Genomic DNA, 22,233 nt, shown 5'->3' with positions numbered 1-22,233 from the left:
TCGACAATGCATATTGTTCTTGTAGCCTCTACTTAGATCTTAGTTCCATCAACAGTCCCTCCCTGAGCGCTGTCATTATAGAGCTTCATGTTGATCCACTCTTTCTCTATATATGCGCATGTGTTGAACCCACATATTAAGTACTGGCTGCTCACCCTAAGTTCAGGAGGTAGATATCCATTTCTTTTTGTCTTTTCCTTCTGTGTTCAGGCTTGCAGGTAGACTCAGGGTGAGGTCAACAATTAGTGGCTTTTGTGTCGTCAAACCTACTTTATTATACGCGCTGCAGCAAATGAATGAATGCAATATAGTCTGGGCACATTGACATGTAGTGCCAATGGATGTAGTAAGCACGTTGGGATCTAGGAAGCTGAGCTGTTGCTGTAACCTATTCATGTACAGGCATTCTAAGAGGAGGACATCTGGATGCCCATGTGAAAGCCAGTGATTTCTCTCAGTGACTATTATGGAGTATGCTTTTCCAGTCCTGTTTTGGTTTAGTGTAAATATTACTAAAATATGAATAACTCAAACCTTTTGTCATACTAGAATAGCATAAGGCTGGAGAGAACTAACCCTGTTTCCTGGCAATAGTAAGAGTATGAGGAGCGTCAGGAGGGAAAAATCTACAATTTCTACCTACTCTCTGTTCCATAAAGGAATGCTAGGTTCCAGAACTGATCCTTATATGCAGAGATTTTCCATAAGGGTTGATGTGTGGGTATCTGGAGAGGTCTAGTAACTATATTTATAGGTTTACATGAATGGTTAAATTTGACAAGTTAAAAGGAAGAGCTGTGGTCGCGCGTGGTGGTGCATGCCTTTAATCCTAGCACTTGGGAGGCAGAGGCAGGCTGATTTCTGAGTTCGAGGCCAGCCTAGTCTACAAAGTGAGTTCCAGGACAGCCAGGGCTACACAGAGAAACCCTGTCTCGAAAAACCAAAAAAAAAGGAAGAGCTGTGAATAATAATAATAATAATAACAATAACAACAATAATAATAGTTGCAGTTATGTGAGGACTTGTCTGGTGCAATAGCTATGCTGCATGGTCCTTTACAATAGAATTTTTATTCCTTACAACATGGTGTTAAGTCCAGCATCATTGTTCCTACTTTAGATGCTAGAGGTTGGAGAAACTGAAAGTTGCCCGTGTCTAGTCAGATAACAAGTGTCCAGGCTGGAACTACAGGGCCACGCTTTTCTACTCAGCATCCAATGCACCTTTGACTTTAGAGAGAGTTGCCCTTGGGATCTTTTCATTAGCCTTCTTATTTATTCCATTATACAACTGAGAATGATTCTCACATTCTTCAGCAAGAGCTAGCTTTATATCTTATTTATTTATATCTTAGCTTTATAGCTTATTTATTTTTTTGAGAATTTCATACATGAAATTCCATACTTACATCATTCTACTCATCCCTTATATAATTCTTTCTCTGTCTCAACACCCCTCTCTCAAATTCATGACCTATTCTATTTTTATTATTATTGTTGCATATACATATACAAGTATATATGTATGTGTGTGTGTGTGTGTGTGTGTGCATGCGCGTGCGCACATGACTAACCACCTATGCATATATGAGTTCATTTAGTGTTACTTGTATGTAGATGTGTTTAGGCTGACCACTTAGGATTGTCTCATCTATCAGGGAGCTTATCCTGGGAGAAAACTGATTCTCCCACTCTTAGCAGACATTGATTTCCTAAAGCTCTTAATCTAGGGTTGGGCTCTGTTAGATTATCCCATCTATGTTGGCATGCCAACTGGAATTTTCATTATGTAAGTCTTGCTTAGGCAACCATATTATTGAGATTTCATGGGTGCTTCTCTGTCATGAATAGAAGAGACTATTTTGCAGCAGCTGTTCTGGTCCTCTGGCTCTTACAGTCTTTCAGATTTATTTTCATGATTTTCCCATAACCTTATTGCGAGAATTGTGTTGTAGACATACCACCAGAGTTAGGCATTCCACCTTCACATATTGTCTGCATGTTGACTAGTTGTGGATCCCACTAATAGTTTCCATTTGTTGCAAAAATAAGCTTCTTTAATAAGGGGGTGAGAATAGTACTGATCTCTGGGTTTTAGGGTAAGTATTTAGAATTACATTAGAAATTGAATTGACTTATGAAAATAGTAATGGTAGGTTCTCCTCTAGGGTTTGTGAGCTCTTCAACCACAGGTAGCTAACTACATTTACAATACTAGCCATGAGTTCCCTCCTATTCGTGGGACTTAAGTACAGTTAGACAGGTGTTGGTTACCCACTAGATGTGAGTGTCATTATTTCATTCCTGGGAATATTTTACCAGGCTGGACATCGTTGTGGTTCAGAGTCTTTACTTTTATGGAGGGATATTAACCACTTCTCTTCAGTGGCAGCTTGCATAGCACCTTAGAATACTATGATATTTCTCAGAGAGGAGGCTTCAAGTTCTGGAAGTTAACCAGAATATTATCCTTGGAATCTTTTGGTTTCTTCTATCAACTCAAAGGAAAATTTTCCATGCTTGAGACTAGGATTTTTGTTAGATAGTCTATGTCTTTTGCAGGAAGCAGTACCACCTCACATGTCATAACCCACAAACTTCATTTAAATTCTCATTCTCTCTCTCTCTCTCTCTCTCTCTCTCTCTGCCTCTCTCTCTGTCTCTCTGTGTGTCTATATCTCTCTGTACACTTTAAAAGTAAGCTCAAGCCGGGCGTGGTGGCACACGCCTTTAATCCCAGCACTTGGGAGGCAGAGGCAGGTGGATTTCTGAGTTCGAGGCCAGCCTGGTCTACAAAGTGAGTTCCAGGACAGCCAGGGCTATACAGAGAAACCCTGTCTCGAAAAACCAAAAAAAAAAAAAAATAAATAAAATAAAAGTAAGCTCATAAAAGAATATTTCTCTATGGCTTTTTCAAACATTTTTAGTGTTACTTATCTTCCTTCCTCCCTATTGCCCTCCCAAATTACAGTTCCCCCACATATTTCCCATTTCCCCTTTCATAGCACCTATGTTCTACTATATCCTTTTGTGCAGAAATAGCCAGTTTTAAGGTATAGGCACATCACTATATGTTTTATTAACCAACATTAGTGTTTCTTTACTTCTAATTTAGAATTGTTTTCAATATCAGATATTTATTTATTTATTTATTTATTTATTTATTTATTTATTTTTGGTTTTTTCGAGACAGGGTTTCTCTGTATAGTCCTGGCTGTCCTGGAACTCACTTTGTAGACCAGGCTGGCCTCGAACTCAGAAATCTGCCTGCCTCTGCCTCCCGAGTGCTGGGATTAAAGGCGTGCGCCACCACGCCCGACTTTAAAAATTGATTTGCCTTGGGTCTTTTTTTTTTTTTTGGTTTTTCGAGACAGGGTTTCTCTGTGTAGCCCTGGCTGTCCTGGAACTCACTTTGTAGACCAGGCTGGCCTCGAACTCAGAAATCCGCCTGCCTCTGCCTCCCGAGTGCTGGGACTAAAGGTGTGCGCCACCACGCCCGGCTCAGATATTTATAATGACAAAATTTATAAATACTTTCTGAAAGCTATAGTCCATCCTGATATCCTTTTTCCTAAATAAAACAAACCAAAACAGAACAAAACAAATCACCCAAAACTAAAACAAAAATACCCCATGGGATACATTAAGTGATGCTAATTCAATCTTGTGTATATATATGTTTGGTACCTACTATCTAATTGCTTAAATTATAACTTTTCAATAGTAGGAATTCTGCTTTATTAATTAAACTATAACACAGTAAGGCTTATTGTACTTGAGTGAGACTATCATTGGACATGAGTTTATTTTGCCACAGTGATAATTATCTTGTTGCTTCACAATTAAGACTCACATATTGAGTCACTTGTATAAACCCAAACAGCATCCAAGTACTAATATCTCCTCAACACAGGTAGACTTGTTCATATCAAAGGATCCTGTCCCCAGCATCAGTCAGATAGCCATAATTCCATATCTCTGTTTGTAAAGCTTATAATACTGATTTTCTTATGAAGTTTTAATGTTTTCCTCTTATTCTATTTCTTTTTTTTTTTAAAATGGTCGTCTTTTTTTTTTAACTCTTTTTTTTTTAAGATTTATTTATTTATTATATGTAAGTACACTGTAGCTGTCCTCAGACATTCCAGAAGAGGGAGTCAGATCTCGTTACGGATGGTTGTGAGCCACCATGTGGTTGCTGGGATTTAAACTCTGGTCTGGAAGAGCAGTCGGGTGCTCTTACCCACGGAGCCATCTCACCAGCCCTTATTCTATTTCTTTATCCAAATCCCTCATGTCTCTTGTGAGCTTAATTCACTTTGTCGTTTTTTTTTTTTTTTACCCATTTCACTCCACGAGGATCTGTGCTGCAAATCATTGCATAGTGCATCTTACTTCCGCTATAGTGGTTTTCGAGCTCATCTTTTCTCATCACAGACTGAGAGCTAGTTCACAGACACAGCTAGTTCTTATCTCCATGCAACAGGTACCCCATGAAGAGTTTGCACTTCATAGTCACTCAGTAGACTTGCTAACTTAGTCAGATTGTCTTGTGGACTTTCAAAGGATATGTGGATTTTTACTTAAAGGCCATAACTTTGGTGCTGTTTATGAATTAGAAAATCTCAGAAATATTTTCTGTAGATTTGTTCTTTGGTTGAAACTGAAGAGGTTAGCAGTATGTGAAATGAACCACAGAATCTTGGAGCCAGAATAATGAACTGCTAATAAAAACACCATGAATCAGCTGTGTGATCCAGTCCCCTCTCTTCAAGCTCTGTATTTCTCGAGCCAAGGGAAATGATGGTTTTCTTTTCTTTAGAGACCCATGTAAGAAGGTCAGCAACATGGTCCAGCAAGGCAAGATTCAGGCTACCAAGCCTGTGCCCTGAGTTCAGTCTCTGGGTCTTACATGGGGGAAGAAGAAAATACACCCGGCAAGGTGTGCTTTGCTGGTCACATGGTCAGCATTACGCTACATGCACACAGAGAATCTGCCATCTTCTCTTGTACAAAGTTATTGTTCTCTATTCCTATCAGCTGCTTCCCTCAGAGTTTACTCTGCCTTAATTATTCTATAATTTATTTTCATCGGTTTCATAAAAGTGAAAAAGAAAACCATGCTCTCAACTGAAAAACTCTTTGCTTTGTAATGTTGCTTATTTCATTACCCACATCCTTTTCGTCCCCAGACAAAATTCTCCCTTGTATCTCATATTCCTCTTTGTTCTTAATTTCTGGTTCATTGGACACTATTCTCTCAGCTTACAGATCTTTGCCAAAAGTAATTCACTTAGTAGTGCCATCGGTTTGAGATGTGCATGAGGTACACCTCTCAGACTTTTAAAATCAGTCAGTTTAGCAGCCTTGTGGGTCACTGGATTGCCGTGACCCCACATGATAGGTAGTGGCATCTTTTAAACCTGCCATCGACCATTCACATCTCAGTTTCTCCAGTTGCTTAAGTTTATGAGATGGTTTGTTTGTTATAAACTGCTTTACAAGGTTCAAAAGAAACAGAACTGGTACACAGGGGAAATTGAGTGAATTTTGGCTTGTGTATTTCCCCTCAGATCTGGTTTATAAATAAGCCCTAAGAGTAGTCTCAATTACAAAACCACATAGTGATCCTAGGGGAAATTGTGAGAGGAGTGTGGCACACAGCAAGTGCACTTTTACCTTTTCATATGGCTTCTCACATAAGAGGCCCCACAAGCTCCTTCTTGTAGGTTACTGGAAAGATGGAGCAGGCAGCCTCCTCTCCAGCTGAGTGTTTTTTATTTACACGTTAGCAGAAACTCTGATTCTTCTTTGTCAGTGGTTTTGTTTGTTTTTAAAATGAATCATCAAAGAAGGCAGCATGCATTAATAGTAGTTCAATTGTGAGCCCCGGTTCAACATGTAGAACAGATTGCCATGCAGGAATGAAGTGGCTATTTATATATGCAGCAGTAGTTAAAGAAGATGTCAGGGATAGCTAGAAATTCCATGAGCATTTAGCATGTGTTTCCCAGCCTTCAGAGAAATCCCAGGATGCTGAATACACTGCCTGCATTTCAGGGGTATAATACAGAGTAGAAGACAGAGTGGCCATTTAGTAGTAAAGGCTAATGACAGGAAGCACTGGCAGCACAGGGGAACACGTCATCAGTCCTGGATCAGATTCCAAAGGAAGTGACACTCAAAGGTGAGGAGCTCTACCAAGATTTGTGCTTTGAGTATTTGCCATGCAGGTGGGTATCTAGATTAAGACTTTGTGTCTGGTTAATTTTGGTGTGTGATGTTTATTTGTGAGGTTTATTTTAAATAATCAAGTTTATAAAAATTGTTTTTAAGAAATGTTTCAAGTGTGTAAGAATGCACAGGTGTTTCTGGTATGTATAACCAGGTCCACGCTGGCACTGATTTCCAGAGAGCCATTCAGAATGATATACATTGTCAACACCAGTGCTTTTTGTTGGACACATGATCTGTAACACTGATCTTGTACCGTCTTTGTGAGATAAGTACTACAGTTAGCTCTCTTCACCAGTGGGGAGGATGAGCAGCAGAGGATGCTGTAGTAACAACAGGATCCCCATTTGACCCAGACCCTGTGCTAACTGTGTAACACCTTTCTGTAATGGCAGGGGCCAGTTATTCTGTCTCCCATCTAAAGCCTAGAGCAAGAAATGGGCACGCTATTTGAAACATATCCTCTAAACTTTGTTACCTGGCAAACAGCCTTCCCTTCTTTAGGACACTTCAGCAAAATTTCCGTAGTATGTGTAGGTAGAGTTGGCTATTTCTACAGTTCTACATAGATGCCTTGTGTTCTCCACATTTACCAGTTTACCTGTTGTGCTGATAGTATGTTCTAGGGACATTTGCATAGTTGTTGCAGACTTGGACTTGAAAGCAAAGTAAATGCAAATGCCATTGTCAGACATTACTGTGTTCTTAACCTTGTCTGACAGTTCAGTTCCAAGGTCAGAGAAGGAATACCAGTTGTGTTGAATGGCCTGGTCACAGAATTGGCCGTGGTTTTGCCTTGAGTGAGAAGTTTGGCTATACTTTTCTTCTAAATAACTAACATATTTTTCCCAAGTGTCTGGACCTTCATATCTAAAGCACTTAGTAAATTAAGCTTTAAGGCCATTTTTATATGTCTTTCCTTTTTCTTTACATTTTGTTTTGTTTTTATAAAAAATATTCAATTAATTTCCTTCATTTCTTAAAGACATTGATGATCAAGTTGACAAGATCTAGGATTGTCTAGATTAGGTTAGCCTTTGGCCTCACCTGTGCCTGTGTGGGACTGGACTAATTAGTCTCCTCCATAGGAGAAGGCACACCCTAAAAATGTATGGCACCATATCCTGATCTTTGATCCCAGATTCCATAGAAAGGACAAAGCTAAATGCCAGAGGTCACAGTTCTCTGCTTCCTCAAGCTCCTGCTTGCAGATGAACTTTATCCTTGAACTGTGAGCCAAAATAAGCCCTTTTATCTTTTAGTTACTTTGGTCAAAGTATTTATCATAGCAACAGAAAAAGTATTAAGAGAAATGATGGCATGCTACCTATTTGGTGTATAAAAGTGCTTAAAAGATATGCATAGGTATTTATTATAGGCAGGGGAGAGAGGGGGAAGGAAGGAAAGCAGTATCTCTTCCTTCTCTTCTCTACCTGTGAAGAACTTGGCTGGGAGGTTTTACACCGTGAGATGTGGGTTGTATGTATTGTGTTGTTTTGCTTCTAACTTTTGCACATATGGATCACCCACCTCACCTTAACCCACCCTACCTCCTTCCTCTCCCAGGAACCAAACCTGGATCCCCTGGAAGAACAGTGAGTGCTATTAACTGCTAATCCATCTCCCCAGCCATCTTTAGGCATTTTTAATGCCAGATTGCTCTGAGTGTCCTTGAAGCCATTTGCCTTTCCATGGTTGCTTTTTACTGTTTATTCTTAAATCTCAATACATTGGCTTTATTACTAAACTCTGAAAATAAATATTCATTTCCTTTTTTTATTCAACTGAAACAAAGTTGGGTTTAATGAAGATAGTTAGGTATTCTTAAGCATGAAGGTTGAGAGAAACAAAAATGCTCAGAAGACATTAAGCCACACTTCAGAGCACTGGTATAGAATTTTCAAAGAGTCCCTGAAAGTAAGGGCATCCTGAAAAGTGGGAGAGCCAGTTTCCCCTCTAGGGAGCATCTCATTGTTATCCATGGCTATAGTGTGTTTCTCCTTCCTGAATACCTTAAGTTCTACCCGAATGCCTCTCTGTAAGAAATGTCTCAGTGAACCTGAGACATCTTATTTTCTTTTTGTTAAGAAGAATAGAAGGTAAAGCAGTAGATTGGGACATTCTAGGAGTAGGGGTCAATCCCCACTATGTGTTTTACATGCACAGATGCACACAGACAAAAGAAGACACAAAGGAGGTAAACAATGGAAAAACAAACAGAACATCAAAATTACTCTTCTCTTTTCCCTGTCAGGCTTTGCTTTTGTAGTGTCTTATGAAGTAATTTTCCTTGATGATCCTGAGTGAACATCCAATTAACAAGAGTAGACTTGATAGTGTGTGTGTGTGTGTGTGTGTGTGTGTGTGTGTGTGTGTGTGTGTGTTCAGGCACATATGTGCCAAGGTATGCATATGGATCAGAGAATAAGCCATAAAATGGGTTCTCTCTTTTACCTTGTGGATTCCAGAAATGGAATTTGGGTTGTCAGGCTTAGCAGCAAGTACCTTTACCCACTGATGCATCTTTCTGGTTCTCAAAAAGACTTTATTTGATTAGATCAAGGTTTCAGTGTCTGCCTTACTCTTTCCTAATTAATTCAAGTGACTTGTCCCACCTTGCTGAGCCTCTGTGTCCTTTCCTGTCACATGGGGCTACAGTACTATATCTTCTTAAGGTTATTGTGAGGTTTAGTAGCCTACATAACCAGACCCTGCACAGTGCCTTACATAGGGATTCCACCCCTCTTAGCCTGTCCCCTGTGTTTCATATTACCCCACATTAGCATCATTTTTGTTTTATTTTATTTTATGGCAAATCCAAATCTATAAACTGAGAGGATTTCATCCAGATTTTGGACTATTCGGTAATAACTTCTGATCTTTTGTTTTTGACAGTGAGATGTCTTTCTCTGAGAGCATGGGAAAACTACCTCAGCTTTTTTATGTAGTAATGACCACATTTGAACTGTTACCAGCAAGTCTAACTGAAAAGGCAACTCAATATTGCCCTGTGCTTATATTATTTTGGTCTGTCAGGAACCTGTCAGCAAGTGTTGATGAAGTGCAGAGCCAGTAGTAACAAGCCTGCATCCTGAAAGCTCCCTAACACAAGTAACCGCAGTTGGTGCAGTGCTGTTTCTTCAGAAAGAAGCCCCTCTTGTCTCTTTGCTGATGTGATTAGTGGTCCAGCCCCAGTCATTATATCTCCCCTTGAGCAATATCTTCAGTGCTGCTAATTCAGTCTTTTGTATGCCTTGAACAACACAGACCCATCACAGGCCTGTGAAGTACCAGAGGCTGCAGCCAGGAATATCTTGGTAATTTATCCCCATCCTTACCTCTAATTATTCTGTTGTTCACTGGCTTGCTCAATTGAGACTCTCCAGGTTCTACATTCCCCAAGCAGAGAACAAAAGGTTTCCCTTGAGAGTGGGGCCTGGCCCTGTCAGTGCAGTGAACTGTGCATAAATTATGCAGCACTGTGGCTGGCTTTCTTTTCATAGTCTTGCTGGAGAAATTCCGGAGAAAGACCAGGCCCCTGGAACTGGGCTGGCTTATTCTTCTGAGGTAGCTTTGCCCTGAGTGTATCTGGAGAGCAAGAAGCAACCCCCCCTCCCCCTTCTTTTTGCTGAAGCTGCTTCAAGTTCTTCAAGAACTCCAAGTCTGTTTGGTCTTTTTTTTTTTTTTTTTTTTCCTGACTCTCTACCTGTCTAGGAAAACACAGCAGATGCCCACTATTAAGCTTTGGTCCGATTCCTTCATTTGACCCCTCCAATGCCATAGATTCTTACTTATTCTCTTTCAAGATGCTTTTACCCTTAACCATCTTCCTGCTGTGTGGTCCAGCTATATCTCCCTGTATACAGTAAGAATGCCTGTCCCTCTCAGATCCTCTGGGAGTGAAACTCAACCTCTGTGCTTCCGTTCTTGTTCTCTCTTACTTCCTTGTGAATTTTTGTCTTGAAGTAATATTGAATGTTCTGCAATATGTAGAGATCATTTTTCTTCCCTTTAATAAAATAATGTGGTAACACACCCATATGTCTTCTGTCACTCAAGCATCCTTGAAGGTTGCTCATATGTATTTTTTTTGCATGTAAAAAATTAAATTCATTGCATGTCATGTCAACGTTTGTAAGCAAAACCTATGTTTTCTATTTGCTGCAGTGCTGTTTAGATTTTGTTACATCTTATCTTAGCTTTAGCAATAAAGTAAGGAGCTATTCTTCTGGAGTCCAGAGTACTTCAGAGGGGCCAGTTCAGTGAATGTTAGACTTTGAGGTACAACCACATGGCCTTCTAAAATATTACTGGAAGGTTGACTTAAACTATTAACTCAGTTGCTCTAGTACTAATAGCTCCACTAAAGGTTTCTAGTGTTGTTTTGGTAAATTTTGTTTTTCTGTGAAATTGTACTTTCGTCTAAGTTTCCACAACTGCATAGTCTTGCTCATGTTATCCTTTGACTTTTTTTTTTTTCTGTCCGTATTTGCCTTCTCCGTGGTAATAGCTCCCGTTTCCTTCTATGACATTTGTTACTTTTAGCTTTCAACTCTGCTTCCTCTCTTTTGCTCATCATATTTTCACATTGACTCACAGTTTTCTTCTCAACCTCATTCTAATCTTTCAGTTTTTCATGATTTTCCAAGGTTTCTGATTAGGTTGTTAATTTTCAGGGCTTTTCCCAGTGAAGCTCTTTATTAAGTACCACTTACACCATTTAGTGCCTGCCTATAAAATGCTTTTTTCCTTCCTCCTATACAAATATGTAGAAATTGTCCAACTATATTCATGCTGTTTAATTCCATAGTAGAGTTAATTACAATTTATTTTTATCATTTACACAATTCTTCAAAATACTAGAAGGACAATATCATATTTCAGAATAATTATTTGTTTTTTAATTTTTGCAAGTTATTATTTTTATATATTTTGTGTGTTTGTGAATGTGTTGTGAACAAGTGTGATGGTTCCTGTGAGTATGTATGTATACGAGTGTAAAGACCAGAGGTCTACCTCATATGATATACTAGGTTCCATCCTCCTTACCTTTTTGGAAACAAAGTCTCCTTGGGCTGGAGTTCACTGATTAGGCTTGAAAGACCCACAATGTGAGGACTCTCCCACGTTCTGACTCAGGAGAGGCGACATCCCAAAATCACCAACGAGAAACGGTCTTGCTGCAAACTGCAAGAGGATTTTTATTCAAGAGCGCTCTCGGGCCCACAGTCATCGGTCATCGGTCATCGGTCATACACCACGCAGGGGTAGAGGACCTTGGCGCCCCGAGTAGAAATAAGGATTTGATTTCTTTTCTTTGTTAATAAAGAAAAATACAGTTGGACTAATTTACTTGTGTTGTGAATTAATAATTGCTCAGCTGCACAGTATCACCAGGTTTCAGTTGTTGAACCCAGTCTTCATTTATGTGGCTCGTGGGAAGATTATTTCCTCTGAGCTCTGGTGGATGGTTCTGCTCTCAGCCAGATTCTCAGCTCCCTGATTCTAACTGATACAGGACAATCTAGGGGTGTAATCTAAACATGATGAAGGCAATCCTTTTCATTTTTCTGTTACCCTCCCCATTAGCTACCTCAGCATGGGTTCCTCATGGGGAAAAAAATGAAGGTTCAAGAGAACAAGCTAAAGCACACCAAGTATCTTCAAATTTAGACCAGTAACTGGTTGGCCATCATTTCTGAGTCATTCTTTGCCTAATTGCAATCTTGAATCATTGCCCAAAACTTAAAAGGAGGTTCTTTGAACAATGCAGGGGTAAAAGGATGATATCCCACTGTCAGGCACAAGAGAAAGGGGGTAAAGACAGGTAGCCGTGGCAACCTCCCTGGGATATTTAGATTTACAGCTTACCTGGAACCTTAAAGGAGGGACCATGAGTTTGGCTTTGAGGTCAAAGGAAACTTTGACAGGGGAGCAACACTGGGCTGGATTGTAAGGAAGACAATGCTTACCAAGTAGACAAAAATGAGGACAGCAGCTGTAGTTAACTAAGATGAAAGTTACTGCCAAAGTAGAGGTACCCGAGTTTCTGGATGTTGATGGGAGTTAAGCTGTGAAGAGCTATCCCATGTGCTAGGGGTACTGGAAATAATCCTTTGAACTTATCTGTTGTTCATAGGTTTGTTTATTTTTTCCAAAAATCTATCAGAGCCACCAAAGGTTGAAAATTCTGATGTCATTCTAGGAGATGTTAGGCTACTCCATACTTGAGAGCTTATTTCATAATTAGCTCTTACCTTCATCCACTGGATGAAAATGTATCCACTGGGAGAAGTGGGGATGACCTTGTTTAAATCAAGGACATAGGTAGCACATATATATTGTTTGTACTGGTATAAGTACCTCTTTAATGTTTTTCTGCCCCTTAACACAACCTGACATGTTCTGCCATCTGTGATATATCCAAAAAAATTTTTTTAATTAGGTATTTACTTCATTTACATTTCCAATGCTAACCTAAAAGTCTCCCATACCCTCCCCTCCCCCCTCCCCCTCCCCCTCCCCACGCACTCCCACTTCTTGGCCCTGGCGTTCCCCTGTACTGAGGCATATAAAATTTGCAAGACCAAGGGGCCTCTCTTTCCAATGATGGCCAACTAGACCATCTTCTAATACATATGCAGCTAGAGACATGAGCTCCGGGGCGGGGGGGGGGGGGTACTGGTTAGCTCATACTGTTGTTTCACCTATAGGTTTGCAGATCCCTTTAGCTCCTTGGGTATTTTCTCTAGCTCCTCCATTGGGGGCCCTGTGATCCTTCCAATAGCTGACTGTGAGCATCCACTTCTGTGTTTGCTAGGCTCCGGCATAGCTTCACATGAGACAGCTATATCAGGGTCCTTTCAGCAAAATTAGGCAATGTTGTCAGCCTTTGGAGGTTGATTATGGGATGGGTCCCCGGGTATGGCAGTCTCTTGATGGTCCATCCTTTCATCTCAGCTCCAAACTTTGTCTCTGTAACTCCTTCCATGGGTGTTTTGTTCCCAATTCTAAGAAGGGGCACAGTGTCCACACTTTGGTCTTCGTTCTTCTTGAGATTCATGTTTTTTGCAAATTGTATCTTATATCTTGGACATTCTAAGTTTCTGGGCTAATATCCACTTATCAGTGAGTACATATCATTTGAGTTCTTTTGTGATTGTGTTACCTCACTCAGGATGATGCCCTCCAGGTCCAACCATTTGCTTAGGAATTTCATAAATTCATTCTTTTAAATAGCTGAGTAGTACTCCATTGTGTAAATGTATCACATTTTTTTGTATCCATTCCTCTGTTGAGGGGCATCTGGGTTCTTTCCAGCTTCTGGCTATTATAAATAAGGCTGCTATGAACATAGTGGAGCATGTGTCCTTCTTACCAGTTGGAACATCTTCTGGATATAAGCCCAGGAGAGGTATTGCAGGATCTTCCAGTAGTACTATGTCCAATTTTCTGAGGAACCGCCAGTACTAAGGTCAAATCTAAGTGGATCAAGGAACTCCACATAAAACCAGAGACAGTGAAACTTGTAGAGGAGAAAGTGGGGAAAAGCCTCGAAGATATGGGCACAGGGGAAAAATTCCTGAATAGAACAGCAATGGCTTGTGCTGTAGATCGAGAATCAACAAATGAGAACTCATAAAATTGCAAAGCTTCTGTAAGGCAAAAGACACCATCAATAAGACAAAAAGGCCACCAACAGATTGGGAAAGGATCTTTACCTATCCTAAATCAGATAGGGGACTAATATCCAATATATATAAAGAACTCAAGAAGGTGGACTCCAGAAAATCAAATAACCCCATTAAAAATGGGGCTCAGAGCTAAACAAAGAATTCTCGGCTGAGGAATACAGAATGGCTGAGAAGCACCTGAAAAAATGTTCAGCATCCTTAATCATCAGAGAAATGCAAGTCACAACAACCCTGAGATTCTACCTCACATCAGTCAGAATGGCTAAGATCAAAAATTCAGGTGACAGCAAACGGTGGCGAGGATGTGGAGAAAGAGGAACACTCCTCCATTGTTGGTGGGATTGCAATCTTGTACAACCAAAAAAAATTTTAATGATAAATGTCTCTTGCTTACTTTCAAGTTAGGCCTTAGTAAAATGATACAACATCTGTGGAGCCTACCTTGATACATTCTTCCCCACCACATAAGCATCCACTCCTAGCACTAGGTTGCATCATATTTTCTCAGGTCTCTATGTACTTTCTTTAGAAAACTTAGGGTTAATTGTTACTGTAGGAGTTTATATGCAATTGTTTAAGGAATGTCTGTCTCCCCAGTTGAATTTTCTGCTTCTGGGACAATAAAGAAGTCGGTCTTGTGCATACTACTTGCCACGTAAGGCCTACCATAGCATCAGGATTATAGTAGCCACTAAAAACCAATTGAGGGAACGGTTCTGTATCACTGAATAAGTTATATCGAGACTTTGTCCCATGGAATTGGTCTTTGCTTATCCTTAAAATGGTATGACTATGATTTCGTTGGTTTTGCCACATACCTATGACAATGTGAAGAAAGATTTTTAATGTTTCTATTCAACAAGGATGCTTTATAGCTAGACATACGTTTGCATTTGGTAAGTACTTGTGATACAGAGACAAGAAGTAAACTTTGTGATATAAAAAGGTATCTGTTTTAGTGGGAGGGGTTGAGAAGAAATAAGCATAAAGCCACAGTAGTCAGTCTAAGGCCAGGATATGGCCAGATATATACATAGAGAGACGCTTTTGACTCAACGTGCTATCTTTTGGGGCTTGCTGAAGAGAGACAGTCTGAGCTAACTTATAGTAGTTAACTAGGAATCTGTTGCATAGTGAGAAGACCATTCCAGGAAGAATAAAGTAATGAGAAGTGAGAAAGAAAGGCTAACTACAGGGGTGTACCAACAACTTAGTACTGCGCACAGAGATTTCAGGGATGGGGGTGGCCAAGAGGCAGACACAGACATCTCACAAAGAGTTCATGGAAAAGTTAAAGATTTATAAAGTTTGCTGTGGGTAATATATGGAGAGCAGGTTGAAAAAATATAGGTAGTACCTAGGAAAAAGCAGTTATTAATTCCAGTGTGATAAAAATAATGACTTAAGATATGTAGACTGTGGGCATGGGTGTGAATGCCTAGTACTTGGCACACATAAGAATCTGAAGTTGATCTCTGGCACTGGCAAAATATGCATGCATGCATGCATACATACATACATACATACATGCATATTTTCATTTTCTGGAAGGTAAGAAAAGAACTATTTAAATTACACATATTTAAAATCACAAATTAGAGTTTAATCTTATGTTAGTTAAGTGTTTGGAATGTTGAATCAGGATGAAGAAAGTTGGGAGAGCTTTAAACTGTAAATGATGTCGCATACGCAAAGAAGTATACAAAAACATGTGTCTTTCATAGACGTGGGGTTATTTTTAAAGAAGAATTATAGAATATTAAGGGTTACGTTGTGAAGTGAAGCTGAAAGGAAAATACCATAGAGTATTAAGATATTGATTTTGATTACAGTGGCATATTATTTCCTTTATAGCAGACATTAAAACAAGTATTTCTACAATAGAGAACTTCGAAGATGTACAAAAGTAGATGATGCTGAGAATCCTGTGACTTCATCTCCACTCCTGTGGCCAGTAGCCCAGGACCATTCACTTCCCCTTCTTGTGTTATTTTCATACAAGCCACAAATATGTCAGTCATATACATAGATATTTGATATGTGAATCCTAATGATAAAGAACTATTATAATATAGCCATATCAATATTACATTTCAACTTGAAAAGTTTACTCAGTTTCATCTAATAGCTAATTAGTATTATAATTCATAATTATCCCACATGTTTCAAATATTCACTTACTGTGTTTGTTTGGCCAGAAACTATGTAGGAGACTGAGTCTGTTTTGAAAGCAAAAGGAGCTAGCATTCATTTCCAGGTATATGGAGAACCTGTTATCTAAGCAGGGACACATAACTACTGTTTCCTCTGTGCTATCACACTAATGAAAACCAGGGCAGTTACTTGGCAAAATATGAAGGAAGTTTGTTCACACTGTTGCTCTTGCCTCTCTCCAATTTTTCTAGGTCTCTCTGCTCCTTGGTGTGCAAATGGACATACTCAGCAGAGAAAGGTTGGGATGACAGCTTCTGGAAGATGATTGGACTGGAAGATCTCATTGATGATAATTACAGCAAAATAGGTAAAATAATAGAAAATCCAAAGTGCAATCATTGGTGCATATATATATCAGGATATTTGTGAGATTTTTTTGTTTGAATTACATTATAGATAATCTATTTTTTTCAAGACTAGGGTTTTCAGAATATATCAGCTGTGATATATTCTTTAGATACTACTTTTCTGAGTTGTTTGAACTGGGTATAGATATAGATATAGATATAGATATAGATATAGATATAGATATAGATATAGATATAGATATAGATATATAGTGAAGATATGTCCTGAAATAGAGTATCTGTCCTGGTGCTGACTCAGAATGATCATGCATAAAGCAGTTAGGAGTAACATCATCATGAAGGCACATGGGGATCATTCCAGAAGTAGGAAAATGGTCTCATGAATTTGGTTCAAGAAAAACCACAAAAGAACAATATGAAAAAATAAAATTGAAAAGTCTGAACTAGCAGAATCAGAAATGAGACAAAAGGCAGGATGTAAGCCAATGCTTACCGAGCCACAGACTACCAGTCTTATGTGGCTTTACCTAGATGGCACATATCTGAGGGGATGGTAGGTATTTAGCCGGGGCAAGTTTCAGTATCTGGTAAGCATAATTATGACACATTAACCTTTAACATTTATATGGCCATTTCACAGAACGATGTTTATTTTGTATAGTTACTACTAATTATTCTGGGAAGTAATTGCTAGTTAGGGAAGTGGGCACATATGCTTGAATAGAAGTCCCTCTTAATTTGTTTAATGTGCTGGCTATAGCATTATGACAAGATCTAGAAGTATATTGGATTATGAAAGATATCTCATTCCTCTCTAATGGAGCACAAAAGAAGCAAGCAGCTATTAGTGCAATTTTGTTGAGCTCTCATAAGTTCTCAGCAAGTAAAAGGGAAGAATCAAAACATCCTTAGGGGCGGGGGTGGCTAGAGATATGACTCAGAGGTTAAGAGCACTGGCTGCTCTCCCAGAGGTCCTGAGTTCAATTCCCAGCAACCATGTTTTGGCTTACAACTATCTATAATGGGGTCTGATGCCCTATTTTGGTGTTCATGGAAACAGTATACCCATCTACATAAAAATAGCTAACTCTTTAAAAAACAACCTAAGAGTCACGACACATGCTTTTGGAGGCAGTATAACCTCACTTCTATTACCTCTTATTGACTAGCACGTATTAGCAGACCCTATTATTGCTATCAAACTGATTTAAAATGTAATATGTATTGGGTGAGTGGTCATATGCCCATCTATTGAAATGTGAGAATTATGATTTTAAATTGGTAAACAGCAAGTGACATTTGGTGAAGCTTCTGATCTCCATAGTTAACTCTTGTAGACTTTTCTCTGGTGGAATCTTCATGATTGCTCTATGAAAAGCTCAAGTATAGTAGAAACAAACATGCAGAATTCAAGCCAGCACCTGCACTGCCAGTCACGGTATGCGATCTGTGAGCTGCTCTACCTCCACTAGCTCACTCTAGACAACGAAGCAAAGCTAGAATAGCGAGCAGAGTACTGCGCTGGGACATCTGTGGCTCAGCCAAAGCCACTTGAGAATCTGAGCTGGTAGAAAAGGCTCAGAGCTTGCAACGAGGGAAGAAAGTAGAAAGCTCATCAACTGACGTCTAGGTCTCCAGTTAGGTGATTTATATGCTCTGGCCTCATGAAGCTAGTAACCCCATATTCCTATTTTACAGATAGGAAGTCAGGTTAGATTTCTTTAACCACTTTCCAGGTTTACAGTTTGTGTTGGGATGTTTCTTGTTTCTTTGGAACATTCTACACTAAGAGAGTTGATGTAGTTCTACAACTGGCCTCTGATGGGGTTAGCACTAGAAAACTCAGTACTCAAACACTCAAAGCCAACTTAAAGGAGACTGCAATAAGCATCCATACCTGGTCCAGGGTGGGAAAAGGTAGAATCTGTCTGAGGAGAGTGCCTGTGGGAAAGAGTGATCCTAATTCTCCTCCCTCTATATCCCTCAGGCCTTGTTTCACACATCTAGGTGAGCATCAGAGGTTAGAAGAAGCTTCTAAGCATGAAGATAAGTTCCAAGTTAGCCAGCATCAATACACTGTACCAGAACACAGATTTTCACTTTAGTTACTTAAGGCATTGTGAAAATCAGTATTACCCATTGTCCTTAAACTGTTTACTAGGGAAAGCTCCCATGGTAAAGTAAACACAGGATGAAGTGATGATCTGTAGACTGCAACCTTGTTCACATAGCATTTCCTTGTTTACCCTTAGATATCCCATCCTAGCCTGAGAATGCTCACTGTTGTATTGGAATTACTGTGTCATGTGATTGCTGAGGGGTAAGCTGAGATGGCTGGTATTAGGAGCTTAGTGCTTCCAGCTTTTAAAAGCTCTAGATTTAAAATTACTGGTTTTAATAGCATCTGAGGTGACATGGTTCTACCTTAAACTCCTATTTTTTTATTATGTTGACATTTTCTTTTTTGTTTTCTAATATTGTATGTGATACATGTTCAGTTAGTATGTTAATTCTTCTAGTAGAGCAAGTTACAAAAAATATTCATTAAAAGTCCATAATGTTGACCTAGCAGACATTTTCCAGAGTAACTTTATTAAATCTTTGCCTGTTAAGTTAATGGATTTTTAATAGATGTCAGAAGGAGACATATTATAAACTATAATTTGCTGGACACAAATTAAAACACAACCATTTATCAGAATTAATTGTATGATGTTTCTTTTGATGTTCCTGTCTTGTTAGTTGAGCTTGAAGCTTCAGTGTGAACACAAAGCGTAAGACTTTCAGGAGGAGAGTTTGAGTTTCTCTGGAAGCTTCCTCTGATTCTTCAGCAGTTCTTGGAACTAGGAAAGATGAGTCTCAGAAGTGTTCCGTCAAGAGTTAAGCACTTCTCGTGGCCTCATTGCCCGTCAAGATGTGGGCAACCTAGCACAAAACCTTTTAGCAGATTTGAGCATCGAGTGCCTTGTATTTGAGCATTAATACAATTACCATAATTTTCTCCATGCAGAGCTTTTAGCCAAGTCTTTACCAGCCTTCTTTGGCTCAGGCTGTAAATAAATGCTTTCCCTGAAAACCGAACACCTCAGCTTGGGAGAGTCTCATGGAGGAATGCTCTTGAAATAAATTATTTATGAAATATAAGTTAGTGATCAAATGTGATATTTAATATGGTGTGTCTCAAGGACAAGGCACAAATTGTTATTTGGTCAGTTTGGTTATGGGACATTGTAGAAGGTAAATAAAATAATTTTATGATTTAAAAGAATATAATAGAAAATGTTCTTAGAGACTGTTGTTTCAGTGTTGTGAGTGATGGAGAAAGCATAACCCACTGTGTCTGCCCCCCTTCTCACCTCTTCTCCTACTCCCTTCCTGGCATCTTTCTGTTTCTTTCTTTTTAAATAGGGGATTATCTACCCAAAGTCCAATAAAATGATTTGTGTCAGTAAGTTTTGACCTTTTGTTCCAGGCGAATCATTCCCAGGTCACCTGTTTAATCCCAAACATCTATCAAAGGCAGGCAGGAAGGAAGACCTCAGCAGGGGAACAGATCCTTAGGGTGAGAGGCAAAGTCCCACCTGTTCTAATCGATTATCCAGGCTCCCTTCCAGAAAATCACAGTTGCCTTTTTACTTCCTGGGAAAAACATTTTATTGTTTTTACTGGAGGAGGCCATGTTTTGAAAATTATTGGACCAGCATAACTAAATTTCTGAGAGATTATTTACACTTTAGAGTTGTATTATGTCAAAAGACACAGTGTGCTAACTTTTTAGATTGTTCATTATTTGTGATCAGGAAAGCCTGACACTTAGCAAATGCAGGGCCAAGCAGAGTTGCTGACTGTGAGAAATAGGAGCAAAGACAAAGCACATGTGTGTGGAAAAAGATCCCTGCCAGGGGGGAAGGAGGCTGCCATTTTATTAAACTGGGTTTCTCTGCCCAATGAGACCATATTTTAAGTGCCATACACTGTGGGCAAAATCACATAGCAGAGTGTAAATACCGTTGAAATGCATGATGAATGAGTCAATATAAGTCTGAATGAAGGACTTCCTAAAAAATATCTTTTCTTGTCTTTAGTTATGTGAAAAGCTTAATGGAGTTGTTAACAATTCTTTGAAGTAAACGATAGTTCTAGGTGATAGGCTAGATTTATTTCACAAAGTCAGTGCTCACAGCGATCCTTATGAGCATTTCCTACTGAAGAAGGAACTCCAGGCAGAACAATAGCTGGAACTAATGCCATTCAGTCTTTTGTCTCTGCTTTCAGATATTAGGTTCTTCATGATACTGACCCACCCACTCATGCTCCATGTAGGAAGCTGGCACACAGAGAGGAAACAGATCTAGTGTTATTTTTCTGGTACAAACTTCATTCATTTGACTTGCTTGACTCATGGGCTGAGACAGACCACTGGCTTGAGTGTAGGTGGCCCATGAAGAGACCCATGGCAAGCCTGTCCTGATGCTTTATACAGGATGCAGCCCTACCTGTTTGACATATCCCTAGAGTTATCAGATTTTTTTTCAAGAGTGAATGCTATCAAGATTTTCAGTAAGAGGACAGGAGTGATTTCAGTTCCCAGCACCCACATTTGGCAGCTCACAACTGTTTGTGGTAACTTAAGCTCTTGGGATAGCCAACACATTTGGCTTCTGAGTTCACTTGTACTCATGTGCACATATTCCATAATTTAAGGTGATTTAAAAATCATTTTAAAAATGATATTTAATGTGTGTTCCCTAGTACTATGAAGAAACACTATAAGACTTGTTGATGATGTTGGTAGTGATCCAAGGATGTCTTCTCAAGGGGTAGTACTGGAAAAGTGCTTAAAATATATGAGTGCCCCTTACCAGGAAAAGAAGGAATGCTTCTACAGAAGAAGGGACAATATACGTAGAGGCATGGAGGAATGGAAAAGTGGAATGTCATCAAATTGCTGGATGGGGTAGGAGAGAGGACAGAGGACTGATACCTTGTAGGACTTGAAGATGGGCCACTAGTAAGAGCCTCCACGTAATGGTATTTGCGTCATTGCTTTTAAGATATGATCAAATTACTACTTATGCTAATCTGCAAATAAAAGGGAAGGAACAAGGAACACTACGCATGTCTGGAGCTTCAGTGAAGATGAGTGTTTGATTATGTCCTGCCACCATTTGTCCTCTGTAATCATGTAGAGTACCTTCTTTCCTGTCTGTAAATATCTGTCGTGAAGCGTGAAGTTAAGAGTGATCTCAGATGTCCCCAGGCATGGTTTTTGCAGCCTGTAGGAATGTTAGCTGTTATCATTTTTAACTGTGCCCTGGCATCCTGTACAGGATCACTCCCTTCCCAACCTTCCAACACTGCACACCCACCCCTTAGGTTCCCAGAAATACCATTTCAGCTATTGTCCCTTCCAGGAACAGCCTCAGAGAGCTAGAAGGACAAGGGAGCAGTGATGACCACATCATGATGTGATAATGGCAAGTAATGGTTTTTAGAAGCTTTTTGGGTATGCACTGTTCCTCCTTACAGTTTGGCATCTGGAAGATGATTGGAAACACTCAGAAGTAAGGTTAACCCTCAAGATTCCTCCCTCCTCCTAAAGAATAAATAACTATTAGAGGAAAGGAAAATAAGGGTCTTATTCTAGTACCCACAATTTGAGATAACAACTGAGCCTCAGAGATATGGAGTGAATTTTCTTGATTTTACAGCATCTTAGATACACACCTGAGAACAGAAGTCAACCCTCCTGCATCCCCACTTGGCCACCACTGAGCTCCCATC

At 39.5% G+C, this 22,233-nt stretch overlaps 1 protein-coding gene across 7 annotated transcripts in view; it reads left to right on the top strand.

Annotated features, from left to right (window-relative positions):
* Fggy (FGGY carbohydrate kinase domain containing) overlaps window positions 1-22,233 on the top strand; it is a 369,309-nt gene that overhangs the window by 121,872 nt on the left and 225,204 nt on the right. For all 7 annotated transcript variants that reach the window (XM_085839183.1, XM_085839184.1, XM_085839180.1 and 4 more), the window contains exon 6: window positions 16,333-16,448. In XM_085839183.1, coding sequence (XP_085695309.1) covers window positions 16,333-16,448 — 116 coding nt within the window. The remainder of the gene's footprint in view (window positions 1-16,332; window positions 16,449-22,233) is intronic.

This window comes from Mus caroli, unplaced genomic scaffold (assembly GCF_978045245.1).
Source record: "Mus caroli unplaced genomic scaffold, Mus_caroli_1 scaffold_6, whole genome shotgun sequence".
Lineage (NCBI taxonomy): Eukaryota > Metazoa > Chordata > Mammalia > Rodentia > Muridae > Mus > Mus caroli.
This window is presented reverse-complemented; position numbering and strand designations above follow the sequence as displayed.